The sequence below is a fragment of the Phalacrocorax aristotelis genome, chromosome 5 (assembly GCF_949628215.1).
Source record: "Phalacrocorax aristotelis chromosome 5, bGulAri2.1, whole genome shotgun sequence".
Classification (NCBI taxonomy): Eukaryota; Metazoa; Chordata; class Aves; order Suliformes; family Phalacrocoracidae; genus Phalacrocorax; species Phalacrocorax aristotelis.
Genome location: NC_134280.1, coordinates 13,020,347 through 13,034,911, shown reverse-complemented (window position 1 = coordinate 13,034,911; position 14,565 = coordinate 13,020,347). Strand labels below are relative to the sequence as shown.

At 44.9% G+C, this 14,565-nt stretch overlaps 1 protein-coding gene across 1 annotated transcript in view; it reads left to right on the top strand.

Annotated features, from left to right (window-relative positions):
- The first annotated feature begins 6,477 nt into the window (after window positions 1–6,477).
- PDIA5 (protein disulfide isomerase family A member 5) overlaps window positions 6,478–14,565 on the top strand; it is a 102,842-nt gene continuing 94,754 nt past the window's right edge. The window contains exon 1 of the mRNA XM_075093030.1: window positions 6,478–6,636. Coding sequence (XP_074949131.1) covers window positions 6,562–6,636 — 75 coding nt within the window. The 5' untranslated portion in view covers window positions 6,478–6,561. The remainder of the gene's footprint in view (window positions 6,637–14,565) is intronic.

Here is a 14,565-nt window from a genome sequence, read left to right as displayed (position 1 = left end):
ACCAGGCTTATGCATATTTCAAGAGGAGAAAATGAGAAAAATAATACTTTATAAAGTTATTAAATGTTGCCAGAGCCTTGTGACAGGACTTTGAAATAGAATTTAGGACTTCTAACTCCTGTTCTTGGCCTGCAAAACAATCTTGTGCTTGTAAGACCTACCTTAAATGATCTATGCATTGCTGCGGTGGAAAAGGCAAGACTGCATATTTCTCTGACACTGAGCTCCTTCCATTCCCATTGACTTCTGCAGGAGCTCAGCTCCATACTCAAGGTGAGACCCAGGTGCACACCAGACTCCTCCTTCTATAGGAAACCTAGACATACACAGCAGCTGGGAGCCATGGTGTTCTCTAAAGAAGGGCTGCCCTGTCTGACCAGAGGAGCAGCTGGGACACAGGGCATGCCAAAAAGCCCATCAAAAGGTAAATGTAATTGCAGCCTCAGTCATGGCAATGTTGAGGTTGAGCTATGTGGACAACCAGCTTCAAATCCAGCAGCAAATCAGCTTTCTGCACAATTCATTTCACGGATTATTGACTGTTGCTTTTTCCTCACTCTTCTCTATTGATGTTTCAGTGATGCCCACTACTGCTCCCCCCTGCCTCCCTTCCCTCGGCACTCTATCTTTTACCCTGATTTCTTCCTTTTATCTTCAGAATTTTTCTTTCTGCCTCCTTTGTTTCCATGTTGTTTCTCAGCTGTTTTTCTGCCTTTCTTTAGTGACTTTTCTCCTTGACAGCTGGGGATTGAGCCAAAGCCTGCTGAAGTCAATCCATTACCTTCAAAGAGGTTAGGATCAAGCTCTTATTCCCACTTGCTTCCCTGCTTCTTCTACAATATCTTTTCCCATGCAGCATTCTCTGTGGTGTTTCCCTGCTAAAAGATGGGATAGTGCAATATGCAGGGAAAGAAGGACATTTAGAGAGAGAAAGTCCTAACGTAGTAAATTCCTTACCAAATTGCTAAGTTGCTACTCTGACTGCACAACTGCAGAAAGCGACAGATTTGATCATAAGATTGGGGGGGTTTTATGCTAGCTTCATCACAGTGTGGCTCTTTTTTTGTATGACTCTGAGTAGTGGTCTTTGCAAAGACAAGGTCTTTCAGGAAGAAAATCCCTCTCATTAAACTTTGCCGTATTGCACGTAGCAGCTAGTGACTGCATAATCATACACTTCGTTGTGGCTGCTGATCTTGAGCTCAAACAGGCAGTACTTAATCACACCAACTAATTCCAAGGAAACTGAAAAGTGGAGAAAAAAACATACTCACTGGATATTTGCTAATATTATGTAAAATCATATAAATCCACACAAAACATCTGTTTAACATATGCACATATGTGCACATATGTGTATACACGTGTGTAAAAAAGTAGATATAAAATTATCTATCTACATATGGAGAGGGAAAAATACTGAATATGTATATACTAGATATATTGGATATATTCTCATAGGATAAATGTACAAAAAAATTTACTAGAACATAGTCTGCAACGAATATATTCTGATGATTGAATGTTAATACATATTTGGAAATAATATGGAGACAGGTGCTCAGCCACTGTGGATGGATACAGCTTCATTGACGACTGAGGCCAGTAGTGCAAACACTGTTTTACATGGAATGGTATTTTGATCTTGTATTTATAGTCCTATCTTTATATTCAGTCCTTCGTATGGATGAATATTTTGTGTAACCAGACCAGAGGCATAATAACTCTACTCACAGAAGAAGCCCCATCTACTTCTCTGTTGCCAGCTGTAAGTGGGAGGCTACCCCTGAACAGCACAGCAGAATCAGTCTCGAGATGTGAGCTTGCATATTAAAGGTGAACATTTTGCCAGCAGAATAGAGACCTATATTGTTCTAAAATAACCAGATGGGCCCCTGTTACTAGGGTGCGTAGGCGCCATCACAATCCAAGGGGTGTTAGCTAAATTCCACTAATGCACCTATTTCTGATTTACGGGTGGAGACATCAGCTCCCCCTAGATCATACGACAGATAAATCCTCATGCAAGAAACCTGTGGCTGGGCTAAGCGTTGAATTCAGATCTAGATTTCAGCCCTCTTCACAAGCTCACTGCTCATCACTTTTCTGATGATTCAGTAAAGGTAAAACAGGCTGCAAATATTTTATAAAGCTTCTGCAAATCACTGGAAAACTGTCTTGACCACAGTACTTTGGAAACATGTGGTAGTGCTGCAGTCAGTGCACAACAGCCAGACTCCAATGGTTGTTTTAATCTTGTTTAAACTATTCTCTCAGTAGGTAACTGAGAGACATAAATTATCTACTACCTGCCAACATGGTGCCCATACTGTAGAAGGTTTTTATGTTACTCAGGAACACATTATGTCCAGCTTTGTAGATTCAGTGAAAGAAACGACAGTGTTCTTAACAGTAGGGCCACTTAAATGTAAAGGGGCAAGCAGACCTCAGACTTAAAGAAAGCAATAAAAACTGTAACGGAAGATATCTAGGAAGAAATATTTGGAAAATACCTGTACTCAACTTTTAACTGACTCCTGCAGTACCTACTGTTTTTTTCCTTTCATATATAAAGAGCATCTGTCTACCCATGGTCCAAAAGTACTTTGATTCGAGAATGAAGGAAACAACAACCATAAAGTACAAAAGTAAAATACCCATGAAAGCCCACAGCATGTGTGTATTTCTTTGTGCTGTCCAAGGTCTGTACAAAAAGTCCACAGGCCTAGACCTCAGAAACATAAAGGGGTATGATGCAGAAAATGGAGGCACTGTGTAATACAGCTGCGTACAGCATCCTTGCAGAGCATTGAGGATAAAAGCATTCAGACTAAGCCCCATCCTGCCTCACCTCCATGCCATTCCCATTGAGTGAAGCGAGTGAACCAGGTGAAAAGCACAGATAGATCACAGCCCGTTGAGACTCATGATGTATTTCTGTCATTAACAAAATAGTGTTAAAAAGAGTTCATGCAAAAGTATGAAACTGGAATGTTTGACCTAAGAAACAGTCTTTTATGTAATATCAGCACCTTCATCTCCCTCATTTTGGTGTGCTGATAATCTTCTGTGGAACTTGTTGGCTGATGCATATGGATGTGCTGCATCTGCAGCCCTGCTACCAGGTGCTGAGGAGGGAGCAGGAGTGGAAAGCTGCCTTCAGGCTCTCCCCTCTGACAGGCGTCAGCTGGAGAAAAGTAATGTACGCCTTTGCCTCTTCTCTGAGGCCACTCCCATGTAAAGTCCTACAGGGGCTGGTCCTGTCTCTTCCTTTCTATCATGTGCTGAAGAGCTGCAGGAAAGGTCATGAGGAGCCGAGGACTACAATACCATCAATCCATTGATGGCAACCAGCTCATATGTCTCTTTTCAGCTGATGCAATCAGTGCCATGACACAGATGTCACAAAACTTACAGGAGATAAGCCCACAGATTAAAATCAGTTGGCTGAAGCTGAACTGAAGAAGGGAGAGGTGTTGCTGGAAGGAAGGAGGAGAACTTGATGCACCTAAGGCAGTGAGCAAATCCTGTTTTCATTTTGGGCAAATGCTATGTAGTTTGGGGTCCCAGTGTAGACCACGTTGCCCCTGGATTCAGCATGGCTTGCAAAGTGCTGGTATCTTTTTCTGTCTGCTCTGCTGTCATTTTTTGTGGTAAAGGTGACTTATTTTACCTTTTGTAAGAGGCCTCCAGAGACTTGTTCAGGTTAAAAAGAGAACAAAGAATAAAGCTTGTCAAATAAAGCAGCAACACGTAGGAAATGTGGAAGGTGTAATTCCTTACAGACATACTTACTGTCAGTCCAGTTTTGTATTTTATTCTTGGTAAAAGAGGTGTTTGAATATAGATAGACAGGTAAGGATTAGCAGACCCAGTGCAGACTTTGGAAATGAACATGGTCTGAAATGGTCTGGTTTTATATCCTTGGGCAAATCTTATAATCTCTCTGCTACTGTTTTTCTGATCTATAATCAGAAGGGCAGTAATTTTCTTGCTTCTCAGTGGTGAAATAATGAATGCTTTCGCAGTGTTTCGCGGTGCCATATACAAATATCACAATTACAGAGAAGCAAGCAGCATATGATATTAATGCCAAACAGATACAGGGTAAAACTTGGGATGCTGGATAGCGGCGCACTCAGATACAACTGTAATGAGTTCATTAGTAATGCACAACTGGGTTGATTAAGTAGCTGCCACTGTGTAAAGGCTTGACTAGAGCTGATACTTGATATATTATTTTGACCCGAGACAGATGCTCAATGATCTTGTCTCGTAAGTTTTGGCAATGTCTGTCATGTCAATACGAATTATTGAGTTGAACTGAAAGAAAGAAGCTGTAGTTGCCACGTAGATATAATTTTTATATTCTTCTGTATATAAGAATTGCAGCTTTCCAAACTGGATTTTTATATAACCTTTCAGAAGCACAGTTTGAAATAGCTTGTCTTCTTTTTTTCTGTCTTCCCTTTTCCTTTGTTCCTGAGAATGTTTCCTCTTGCCATCATGATAAAAATATACTCCTGCGACAAAATAACCGTGTCCCAGGATTTTATCCTTCCCTAGCACAATGGCAGCACATCCTGTATGGTGATGACACAGCACAGAAACTCCACCACATTGGGGTTACTTTTGCCTCGCTTGATACTGGTTACTGTGGTGTGAAGCGTCAGAAGATATAACAGTTTTCTACACAGAAGAGTCATGGGAGGATTCAAACAGTCTTTGAGAACCTGGATATCCAACTGAGATCAAAGGTCCAGATGAGTCAGGGTGGTTGTGTGCAGAAGCCTTTCAGCTCTAGGCTAGGGATCTGAAGGTGAACAGCATCTGGAAGAGGTGACCTATTCCTGGAGGTTTTGATAGCTTATTTGAAATGGGCTTCAACTGGGGATCTGGAGCCTTTTGCTAGCAGGCTAATGAGTCAAGATTGGGAAGCTGGCACCAGCGGTGGTGGTGACTAGTACAGTGCACCCCTCCAGCCATCCCAGTGCAGTCAGTAAGGACTACAAGTGAGAAGTGGCAGTGCAGATGGCATATACCTCAGGGGTGCAGATATTTGACGCAAAGGATGTTTTGTTTTGGGTCCTTCCACTGTAGAGTGAAAAGATCCCTACCTTTTCTTTCCCCTCCCTAAGCCCCTCTCCAGCCATGCGTCCTTCCTCATCCCAGACTCCTAACGGCTCCTGGGCTGTGCCTCATGTGTGCGTTCACCGGCGTTTCAGAGTGAGCTGAGGATTGCTAACCCCATTTTAAGGCAGGCTAACTGAGGCCGCCTGCAAATGGGAAGCGAGGCATAGCGCTGTGAAAAGATTTGCTAAAGGTTATCCAGCTGTGACTGAGAAAAGTGTGCTCTGGTTCTGCCATGAAAGATGCCACAAAAGTGAAATGTTAATAGTAATAACTTTCTCTATGTGTGTTGCTGCTTTGCAAAATTACATCTCCGCCAGGGGACTTGTTAATGTCAATGGCATTCAGTTTTCATGATCACCGCTCGAAATGATCAGTCAGCTGTATGGATCTACAAATTGCTCCCTTGCAGCCAACCTCTTAGTCTAATGCTCAGGCGACAGTCGACTCTAAGGATCAGACTCAAAAAGATGCCTTTGATTTTCCTTTGATGTTTCTGAGCCAAGGAAGAATTTCACATGGCCACTGGGCGGTAGGTGAAGATCCCTTCTGTTTGTGGGAAGCCAATTATAAGACAGCTGACCCGCTTTGACATTAAGATTACTGGCAGGACATCTGGGATGTCCTTGCATGGCAAAGCTGGCTCACTGAACGTGCCTAACTAGGGGCACAGACCCAGTTGTTTGTCCGGATGCAGCGATCGTTCAAACAGTGCAATTATAATGGAGGTTGCACAAATTGGTCCTGGTCAGACAGAGTGTATTTATTTGCTTGCGCTTTGGCATCGTTGCTGGTGTGTGAGGTTAAAGTGGGCTTCTTTAGGATTTAATGATAACAAGTGGGAACAACTTACAAGGAGGACAGGTCCTTGTTTCTAAGCCTCTCATCCTAGTTTCTAAGCCTCTCTTCCAGTTAACTCTCTCTCCCCTTTCCTTATTTCTTGTTCCATTATTCACCTCTTACCCCACATCTAAGATCAGCAGAAGCTTTTAAAGACCCTCACAAAAAAGCGACAAGAGCAAGGTTATTTACCAGAAGGCTTTTCAGGGTGAGGTGCACACCGGGAGAGAGGGGGAGGCACAAAAATCCAGTCCTGGAAGGGAGGCCAGGGGGACGGGGAAGAAGAAGAGCTGGAACTTTTTAGTCGCTGTTGAAACAAATTGGCCGGAGATTGTTTTCCAGTTGTGATTGCTGGCGGTAGCTGGGTGGGCTTTGGTTCCGTTCCCCTCCAGCCGCGGGCGGGATCCCCGCGGGGCCGCAGGCGCTCGGGGGGGGGGGGGCGGGATGCTCTCCCCCCGCCGGCCGGACTACAATCCCCGTCATGCCGCCGGGCCGCGGGCGGGAGCGGCGGAGCGCGCCTGCGCCGCCAGACGTGGCAGCAGCCCCCGGCGGCGGCGGCGGGTCGGGAGCGGGGCTGGCTCGGCGGCGGGGATGGCTGTGCCGGGGCAGGGCGCGGGGGCTGCGCAGCGCCGCGGGCGGTTCCCGCTGCTGCTCCTCGGCCTGGCGGTGAGTGGCGGCGGCGGCGGCCCGGGACGGCGGGGGGCGGGCGCGGGGTGTCCCCCTTCCCCGGCCCGGGGCGGCGGCGCTCGGCGCGGCGCGGCCGGCGTAGTTGGGCGAAAGTTGGGAGCGGGACGGGCCCCTCGGGCTGGGCGCGGCGGCCGCCGCCCCGGGCGGGCTTGGCGCGGCGTGGCCGGGCTCCGGCAGCTCTCCTCCCGGGTGTTCCCCAGCCCTCAGCCCCCGTGCTGCTTCCCGCGTCCCTCCCGCCCTTTCTGTGTCTCTTTCAAAAAAAACCAGCACCCTGAGGAAACGCACCCCGGCGTGCGGCGGCGTCCCCCGAGCGGCTGCGGGCTGCAGCCCGTGGCTGCCCGGCCCCGGGGGCTCCGACCGGCGGGCGCTTCCTTCGGGAGCGAGAAGCGCCTGAAACCGGTGCCGCGGCTGCAGAGGGTTTCCCTCGGCGGCGGCTCTGCCGCGGCAAAGCTGCCTCCCTCGGCGCTGTGCACCTGTGCGTGGGCACGGCCCCCCGCCCGTGGGCAGCCCCGGCCACTCGTGGGCAGCCCCGGCACACCTGCCTCTGCGTCCCTCAACTGTGGTGCTCTCCATCTTAGTGCATTCCGGAGGATCTGGGTATGTTGCATCGACATTACGCTAAGTAGACCACTCCTTACCTCAGGGAGACTGCTAGACTTAGGGAAATATTTTAAAGTGTGATTTTTCATCTCTTTTTAAATCACAGATTTTAGCGTAGATAGCTCAAAAGATTGGTGAAGGCATGCTTTAAAGCACTCTTTTCTTCATTGGCACGAACTACCATTCTTCCTTCTTCCTGGACAGAGTTAATAATTAATGAAAAATTACGTTAATTTTTTTACGCACTCGTGATGTGAGATGTATTTGGAAATCCATGACCTAGGAGCGCTTGTCTAATTGATACAAATCAAGTGTGGAATTGCTAATCGCCCTATGCTTGTTCTGTACTAATATTAGAATTGCCATTGTGGGACAGAGAGCATCAGCCCTCTCTGATGGAGCCATTCGCCCCTGGCACAGGGGCCTAGCTGTCAGCTCGTTTAGGAGGACGGAAAAGAAATGCTGTGCATTCTGCACGATTTTTGTTTTGTTCAAAACTTGGTCTAGAAGTACAAACTTCTGCTATCTGCAATTTATTTACTGATTTCAAGTGAAACTGAAGTCAGGCTGAACTCTTCCTAAAATGCTGGAGAGGTCTTAGTGTGGCTTTTTCTCCCTGTGGCTCACCTTTAATATACGGAGTACTTTTCTCAGTGATACTTGTGGCACTGTAGTCCTTGGTGATACTCGTGGCAGTGCATGCCTCAGATTAAGTATATACTGTTGACCAAGTGGAGTTACTAGTGGACTGAGTTTTGCTTTCATTTAAAATAACTAAACACATGGAGTTATTTGTGGTATTTCCTTCTATATCCACTGTGACTGTCAGACCTTATCTTACTGTAACATTTGTTTTATGTTAATGTAAGTATTTTGCTATGATTTCTTTGTAGATTAAAAGATTTTTTTCCCCAAAGTTTCTTCATGTGATTCTGTTGTTTCTAACTCTTCTGGTTGCCCTTCTTTTTGGACCTTTGGTATTGCAGGGCTGGTGTCTTTGAGATAAGCAGAGTAGGCCTGCTGTTGTCAGTGAAATTATATGAAACCATTATAATTTATCCACATTATTCTCTCTTCCCCTTCTTAATTTGCCCCAGCATTTTATTTGCTCTGTGATGGTGCATGCTGAGCAGATGTCTTCACTGAGCTGTTGATTCAGCTAATTCTTTCCCCTTTGCTGTGTACAAGTAGTTTAAATTATTTCTTCCAATTTGCATTATTTTGCACTTGAAGGTGCTATTTTTCATCTTGAAATATGTAACTCGCTGTATGCCAGGATTAAAAAACTAGCCTACAGCTGTGACATTGCAAAACCTGCTTTTAAATTTTTCTTGAGTCAATGTTTGCAAAGTCAGTGAGGCTGTTAAGTCGGGATGTTCTTAGTGTGTAAAGTTAAAGCAAAGGTAATGCCAGATGCTTGGTAGGACAGAAGTATATGAGGACAACATCTTTCCTTCCAGCCCGTCCTTTTTTATATGTTCAAATCTGGTGGTGGGGTTTTTTTTTTTTTGTTTTCTCCTGGAAGTGCTGAGTGCTTGCAGTGCACCCGGGACAGCAGCTACTGTCGTGCGTGCATAGTGCTCCTGAAAAATAGGGCTCGTTTTTACAGTAGAACCCAAAATTGGAGGTGGCTTCCGAGAATTGAAATCCTTGTCTCTGTAAGACTTCCTGCATTTGTAAAAAGAAAACTACAAAGCTGGAGGAAGAAAATACTTCAGTATCTTCTAATGAAAATAGTTGTTGTCTTCTGTATCACTATGAATATGTGACACACACGTGAGGAAGATACCGCTGTGATCTCTGCCTGCTGTAAAGTTTTATTTCTTGAATGAGTCGGAGAGTCATAGGGAAGTAGTGGTTTAACTTCAGAGATACTGCCCTGTTTGGTATGTCAAGTGGTTGGCTACATTTCATGCTCGAAGGACTGAATTTGCTGTTAAAGGCATTGGGAAGGAGTTTCACACCAAGGTGGATTTGCATTTCCTCTGAGGTATAGGGTACTGTCCTTTTCCTAGCAGAGGCCAGTCACTGCTTCCAAGAGGGTTACGCATTTGGGAGCCATTTGCTCTGCAAACACTGATGAATGTTATCTTAGGCCAACTTGGCAAAGGGCAGTTAATCTTCTGAGTGTTGGCTTAGTGACAGAGAAACTGAGTCAAGAGAGTCTGACTGACTTAGAGCCATTGGGAAGCAGGCTTCTTCACCTGGTGCCATTCAAACCCGGTGCCTTCAAGGAAAGGCTCTAAAGGAACATTTCAGGCTCCCAGCTCCTCAAGTCCCAGTAACGTCACAGGAATGCGCCGGTGAGCACTGATGTGCACTTGTGAATTCAGGCCTGTGGGGACGGCTCGGACGTGGGTTGCTCTTTGTGTTGCAGGTAGCCCTGCAGCATGGCAGCAGCGGCTTTGCCTCCCGTGAGTTTGCAGGCAGGGTACGAGCACTGCTTCTCCTCTGCAGTGCTCAGGTGCTGTTTCCCACGTTGGCAGTTGGGCTTGAATTCAGGAGTGCCTCTTCCCATCCAGTTACTGTTTGTACTGCAGAAGCTGCTCTGGGAGGTGTTTAGCTGCAGAGGGAGGGTATTGCAGAGGGAAATCACTTACTTGCTGTCCCCCCACCCCATTCCTACTTCATCTGTTCCCTCATCAAAATACGGATTTGTAAAACTTGTGATGTGGGCTATACTCTGTCTCCTCAGATGCCCTTCCCAAATCGAACCTTCGCTTTCAGGTTGTTACTCAATTTGTTACTCAATTCTGTGCCTTATGGAGTGATGTTTTGAATCCATTGGCTTTGGTGCCAAAGCACCTGTTTGCTTCAGAGGGCCTGGGATGTTGCCACAAGTGTGGTGTGGTCATCAGAAGTGATGTTTCTGCCTAGGAGTGTGTTCATGATGTCATGGGCAATTGGTGATGGAAGAGGTGCTTGTTCTGCTGTTGACCATTCCTTTTGGTTTTTGGTGACTCAGTCCCTTGAGTTCCTTTATTTCAGTAAAATGGAGGTAAGGAGACTCACCTTTCTTCGGAGTTCTGTTTGGAGATCTGTGAATGGAAAGGCTCAGGGCAATTTGCAACCAGAATCACAAAATAGCATTGCCTTGAATTTCTTGATGTGGACAGGGTCACTTTGGAAGTAAGTTAGGGTTTACCTTGATCCTGCCACCATTTCAAGCTTGCGAATGGTAAAAAATTGTGATGGCAAAGCATGTCTTAAGTTTTGGTACTTTGCTAGCTGAGAGTAGCTGGGAGCGTTGGTGGAGGGTGCTGAGATTTGTGCACTTGCAGAACATAGATGATAAAGGTAATCTTATTTGTGGCTGCCTTAATGATGTCCTGTCTGCTGTTTTTGGGTTTACAGTCATACAGCACATTTGCTGGGGGTCTGCAAATAGACTCTCTCCCCCCCCCCACTTCTCAGGAGATGGCACACCATGAGCATGTGGTTGTGTGCTGCTCTAGGATCAGCTGCATGCCAGCTTGCCCTGATGCTGCCTCCCTTTTGCCTCTTGCAGACAGCTTCCTTTCTGTGTGACTCTTACTCAGGCTATTTAAATTAAGCTTCGTCTCCTATCACCCTGCAGAAGAATGTGAGGATTAATTAGTTAATATTTGTGCAATGCTTTGAAGATAACAAGTGCCATATAAAGTGCTAAGGATTTTCAGGTGGCATTTTTCACCCTCTTGTTTTTAATTCCCATTAATAGTGTTTTTGTCTTCTTTTTATAGCATCTCTCATGTGCTTCTTGAGTAGGTGATACTTAAACTTCTTCAAAACCCATTTTGTAGAGGGGCATTATGTGGCATATGCTCTGCTCATGCCCTTAGCTTCTGAAGTCATCCAGATGTGCTCGTTCAGAAGCAATATCTGAAACATTATTTTATCAACAGCTTGTTTAATATATATTGCACCGATGCCTGGTTTGAAGAGAGAGCAAGCTTCATGTAATAAGGAGAAAGTTCTTTGTCAGCATTAGTAATTGACCCTATTACAGTCACCTGTTAAATAGTTGTATAGGTTTTCCTTCACTAAGCATTTGAAAACTAGTGACAAGCCATACAACTGATTGGCTACACAGAGCCCGTAAGAACAACCCTTAGTACAGACTATTTTGCCTGTAGCTTGTGTTCCTTAAAGCCCAGCGTTAAGAACAACATGAACAGTAGAGTCTAGTCAAATCTTGACGTCTCCATGGTATTTTTTTGCTGTCTTCTATATTCGGAAAAGCGAACATAGCAAGTACCATGTTAAGTGGAATGCCTTATTTGTAGCATTCTTCAGCCTAAGATAAAGAATAACAAGACGCTCTGTGTCAGGGTTTTAACTTGCCTTCCTTTGTGAACAGAAGAAGATATGACACTTGCCTCTTGCAGACATGACCCACCACAATAAAATGTCAGCGGTGCTTGTTTTTTTTATTCCTTGAATGGCTACACGTGAGTTAATTGATCTGGATTATGTTCAGAGTAAGAATACGTTCTTCCATGGAGCTCATGGGGAATGAACAAAAACCAGGCAGTGTCCAATGGGAGTGCCTGCAGATGTAAATCTGTCGGGCAAAACTATGGTTTTCTATTGCCGTAAGTCTTCCAGTGCAGAAGTTGTTGATCATCTGGTGTGTCTGCTGGAGTGCTCCTCACCTGCCATTCCATGCTGCTGTAGGCGCTGGAGTCACTGCTCCCGGTTGAGCTTGTAGATGGCTTTTTGGATCAGTTGCAGATAAAGTGCTGCAACTTCTGTGCTGGGGGTCCTCAGCAGATGGCAGTTTGGGAACCCCTGCAGATGTGGTTGGGAGAAGATTGTGTTGAGGTCCCAGCTGGATTGTAGGTGCTACTTCAGTTGTGACCCCTGAAGCCTGACACCCAAGTGCTACCCTTTCTCTTCCCCCCTCGTTCACATAATAAATTCTTAGCAGGCTTCCTAGAGATACCTTTGGGTAACAGAGAGAACCCGTCTCCCCTCATCCGATTTGATTAAAATGTTTCTACAGCTATTTTGGATATTAATCATGGATGAAAACAGGGGACTGTCCTACTTATCACTATCCATCTTCGAAGGTATTTGTTACAAATGGCTCAGTGATCAAAGCAGCACTGCCCTGAATGTAAATAGCAGCAGAGGGAGGGCTTGTGAGTGAAAAGCAAGCAATTATTGCACAAGGTCAAGAGTGGTTTGTATGATGAACAAGGAAGATAAAACATCTGCAGTCAAAGTGTGATTCTTGTCAACAAGGGGGCTTTGGTTTTGAATGTCTTGTACTTTTAAGTGAGAACAAATTGAGGGGAAGGGAATAGCAGATCTGTGTCTCTCTTGTGCTTGCTGGGAGAAGGCAGACCTGGTATTTTCAGTATATGCACACTGCCTGCACCCCAGGACCTGGCCATGCCACCAGCTGATCTGCAGGTTTATGAACCTCCCTCACTGCAGTACAGAGGTGTTCCTTCAAATCCACCTTCTGAAGTTAAATGTGCTCTCCACCACAGGGTTCATTTGGATAGCTGAGTAGGAGAGGAAAGGTGAGATGCGGTCTTGTTCTTGGGATTTCTCACCTGTCCTGTGTTGTGTCCCACTCCCCCCTGGCCCTGACTTTAATGTAGCAGGGGAGCCCCTTGTTTAGAATGTGACTAGTCCCCTCCTAAAGAAATTAATTATGAAAATAAAAATTCAGTTGTCTCCGTTGCTGCTTGGAATTTTGAGGCAGGTTTGCTCTTCAGCTAGATTCACATAAAATGCCTTGTCAGACACAATCTGTTTCATGTGTACAGGGTCGCTCATTGATCATATTTATGGTGGGTTGAATGCTGTTGTCCCAAAATGAGAACGACATCAGTGGGCGGTTAAGCTAAGACAGAAATAAAAGTCAATGCCTTGCTGAAAAATGGGCTTTTGAAATTGTGGTCGAGTGTAAGACTTTGTCCCTGCCAAGCAGCAGTAGTGCTGGAATCAGTGTCGTTCCTGTCAGCCCCAGCTATTCTTGATGAATAGCATGCAAATTGTCTACCCAATTATACATATAAGTGCTGGTGGGCGCATAAAAATTGTATGTTGACTTATGGATTCAGGCACCTAAGCACTGTTTCAGCTGCCTATCCGTTTATATTTTTTATGCATAGTTTGTGTCCAGGGAAATATATCTTTTTTCCATGCTCTTGATCTGGAAATAGGAGAAATAGGAAATAGTTTTTCTGTCCAGTGTACAATGCTTCTCCTCTCATAGTGCCTCCTTATTTAATTTTGATTTGTATTTTCTTGTTTTTAAAACCATGGGTTTTAATTGCCCTGGATTTAAAATAAACAAACAAAATTATTCTACAGACATATTATGTGTCCTAGGCAAAAGACCATGCTGTTGTGAAGCTTTTGTGGGGAGCAGCTCATAAATTGAACTGGGTTCTGTGTGAAGAGCAGCTAAGCATTTATCACATTTAATTTGAATAATGTAAGATACGAAAATCAGTTCTCGTGGCTGCTTGAAAGATACTCCTTTTTTTCATTCTGAAATGAGATTCAGAGAAGAGTAAAAACTTGAGAAATAAACCCTCCTTTCTCAAAACCATCAAGGATCTGAGAAAACAGAGCCTGAGGGATGACCACATTTTTCAGTAGTGTCAGTCCTGGAAGTATAATTAGCAAATAGTTATTTGCCTGTAACTGTCTTTGCGTTTCTGAAAGCTCAGATGTTTCTTGGGTACCAATTCTAAGGGAGTGGGGTTGTGGAGTGCTTCGCTGCTCTGGAACACTTGAATATGTTTGGCAGCTCTGCAAGGAATTGCTGGAGTTGGGGCGGGAATAAAACTTTTTTGACTGATCAGACTTCTTCCACCTAGCTTGCAAGATTATATATTTAAATACATACTTTGATTTGAAGAGCAGAGTCAAAGCTAGAGCACACGTGTTTTTGTACCTTGTACTCAAATAGCAGTGTCTGTCAGCAGTTTTGAATTTACTCTCTTGAGGTTTTGGGCTCACTTATGTTTTACTTGAGACTCCTTCGTGCATCTTAGATCAGACACTGCCATTACGTGACTGAAGTGCGACCTATGCCATAAAAAATTACATGAAAATAAATTCAGACTGAGATCTTGAGCTGGGGAAAAATCTGCAAACCAAAAGTGCTACTAGATTTGCATTTCTTAGTCTGCTGCATGTAGCCTGCCTTTTTCTGAAGGTCTCCACCAAAGTTTCACATCAGGTGACGGTTCCAGCTCACCGACCCAGCTGTGGATGAGAACCTGTTACGCTAGGCACTGTGCAAACACAGCATGAAATAAAATAGACTTTCCCTCAGTTTTACTGCTATTTCTTGTCAGCATA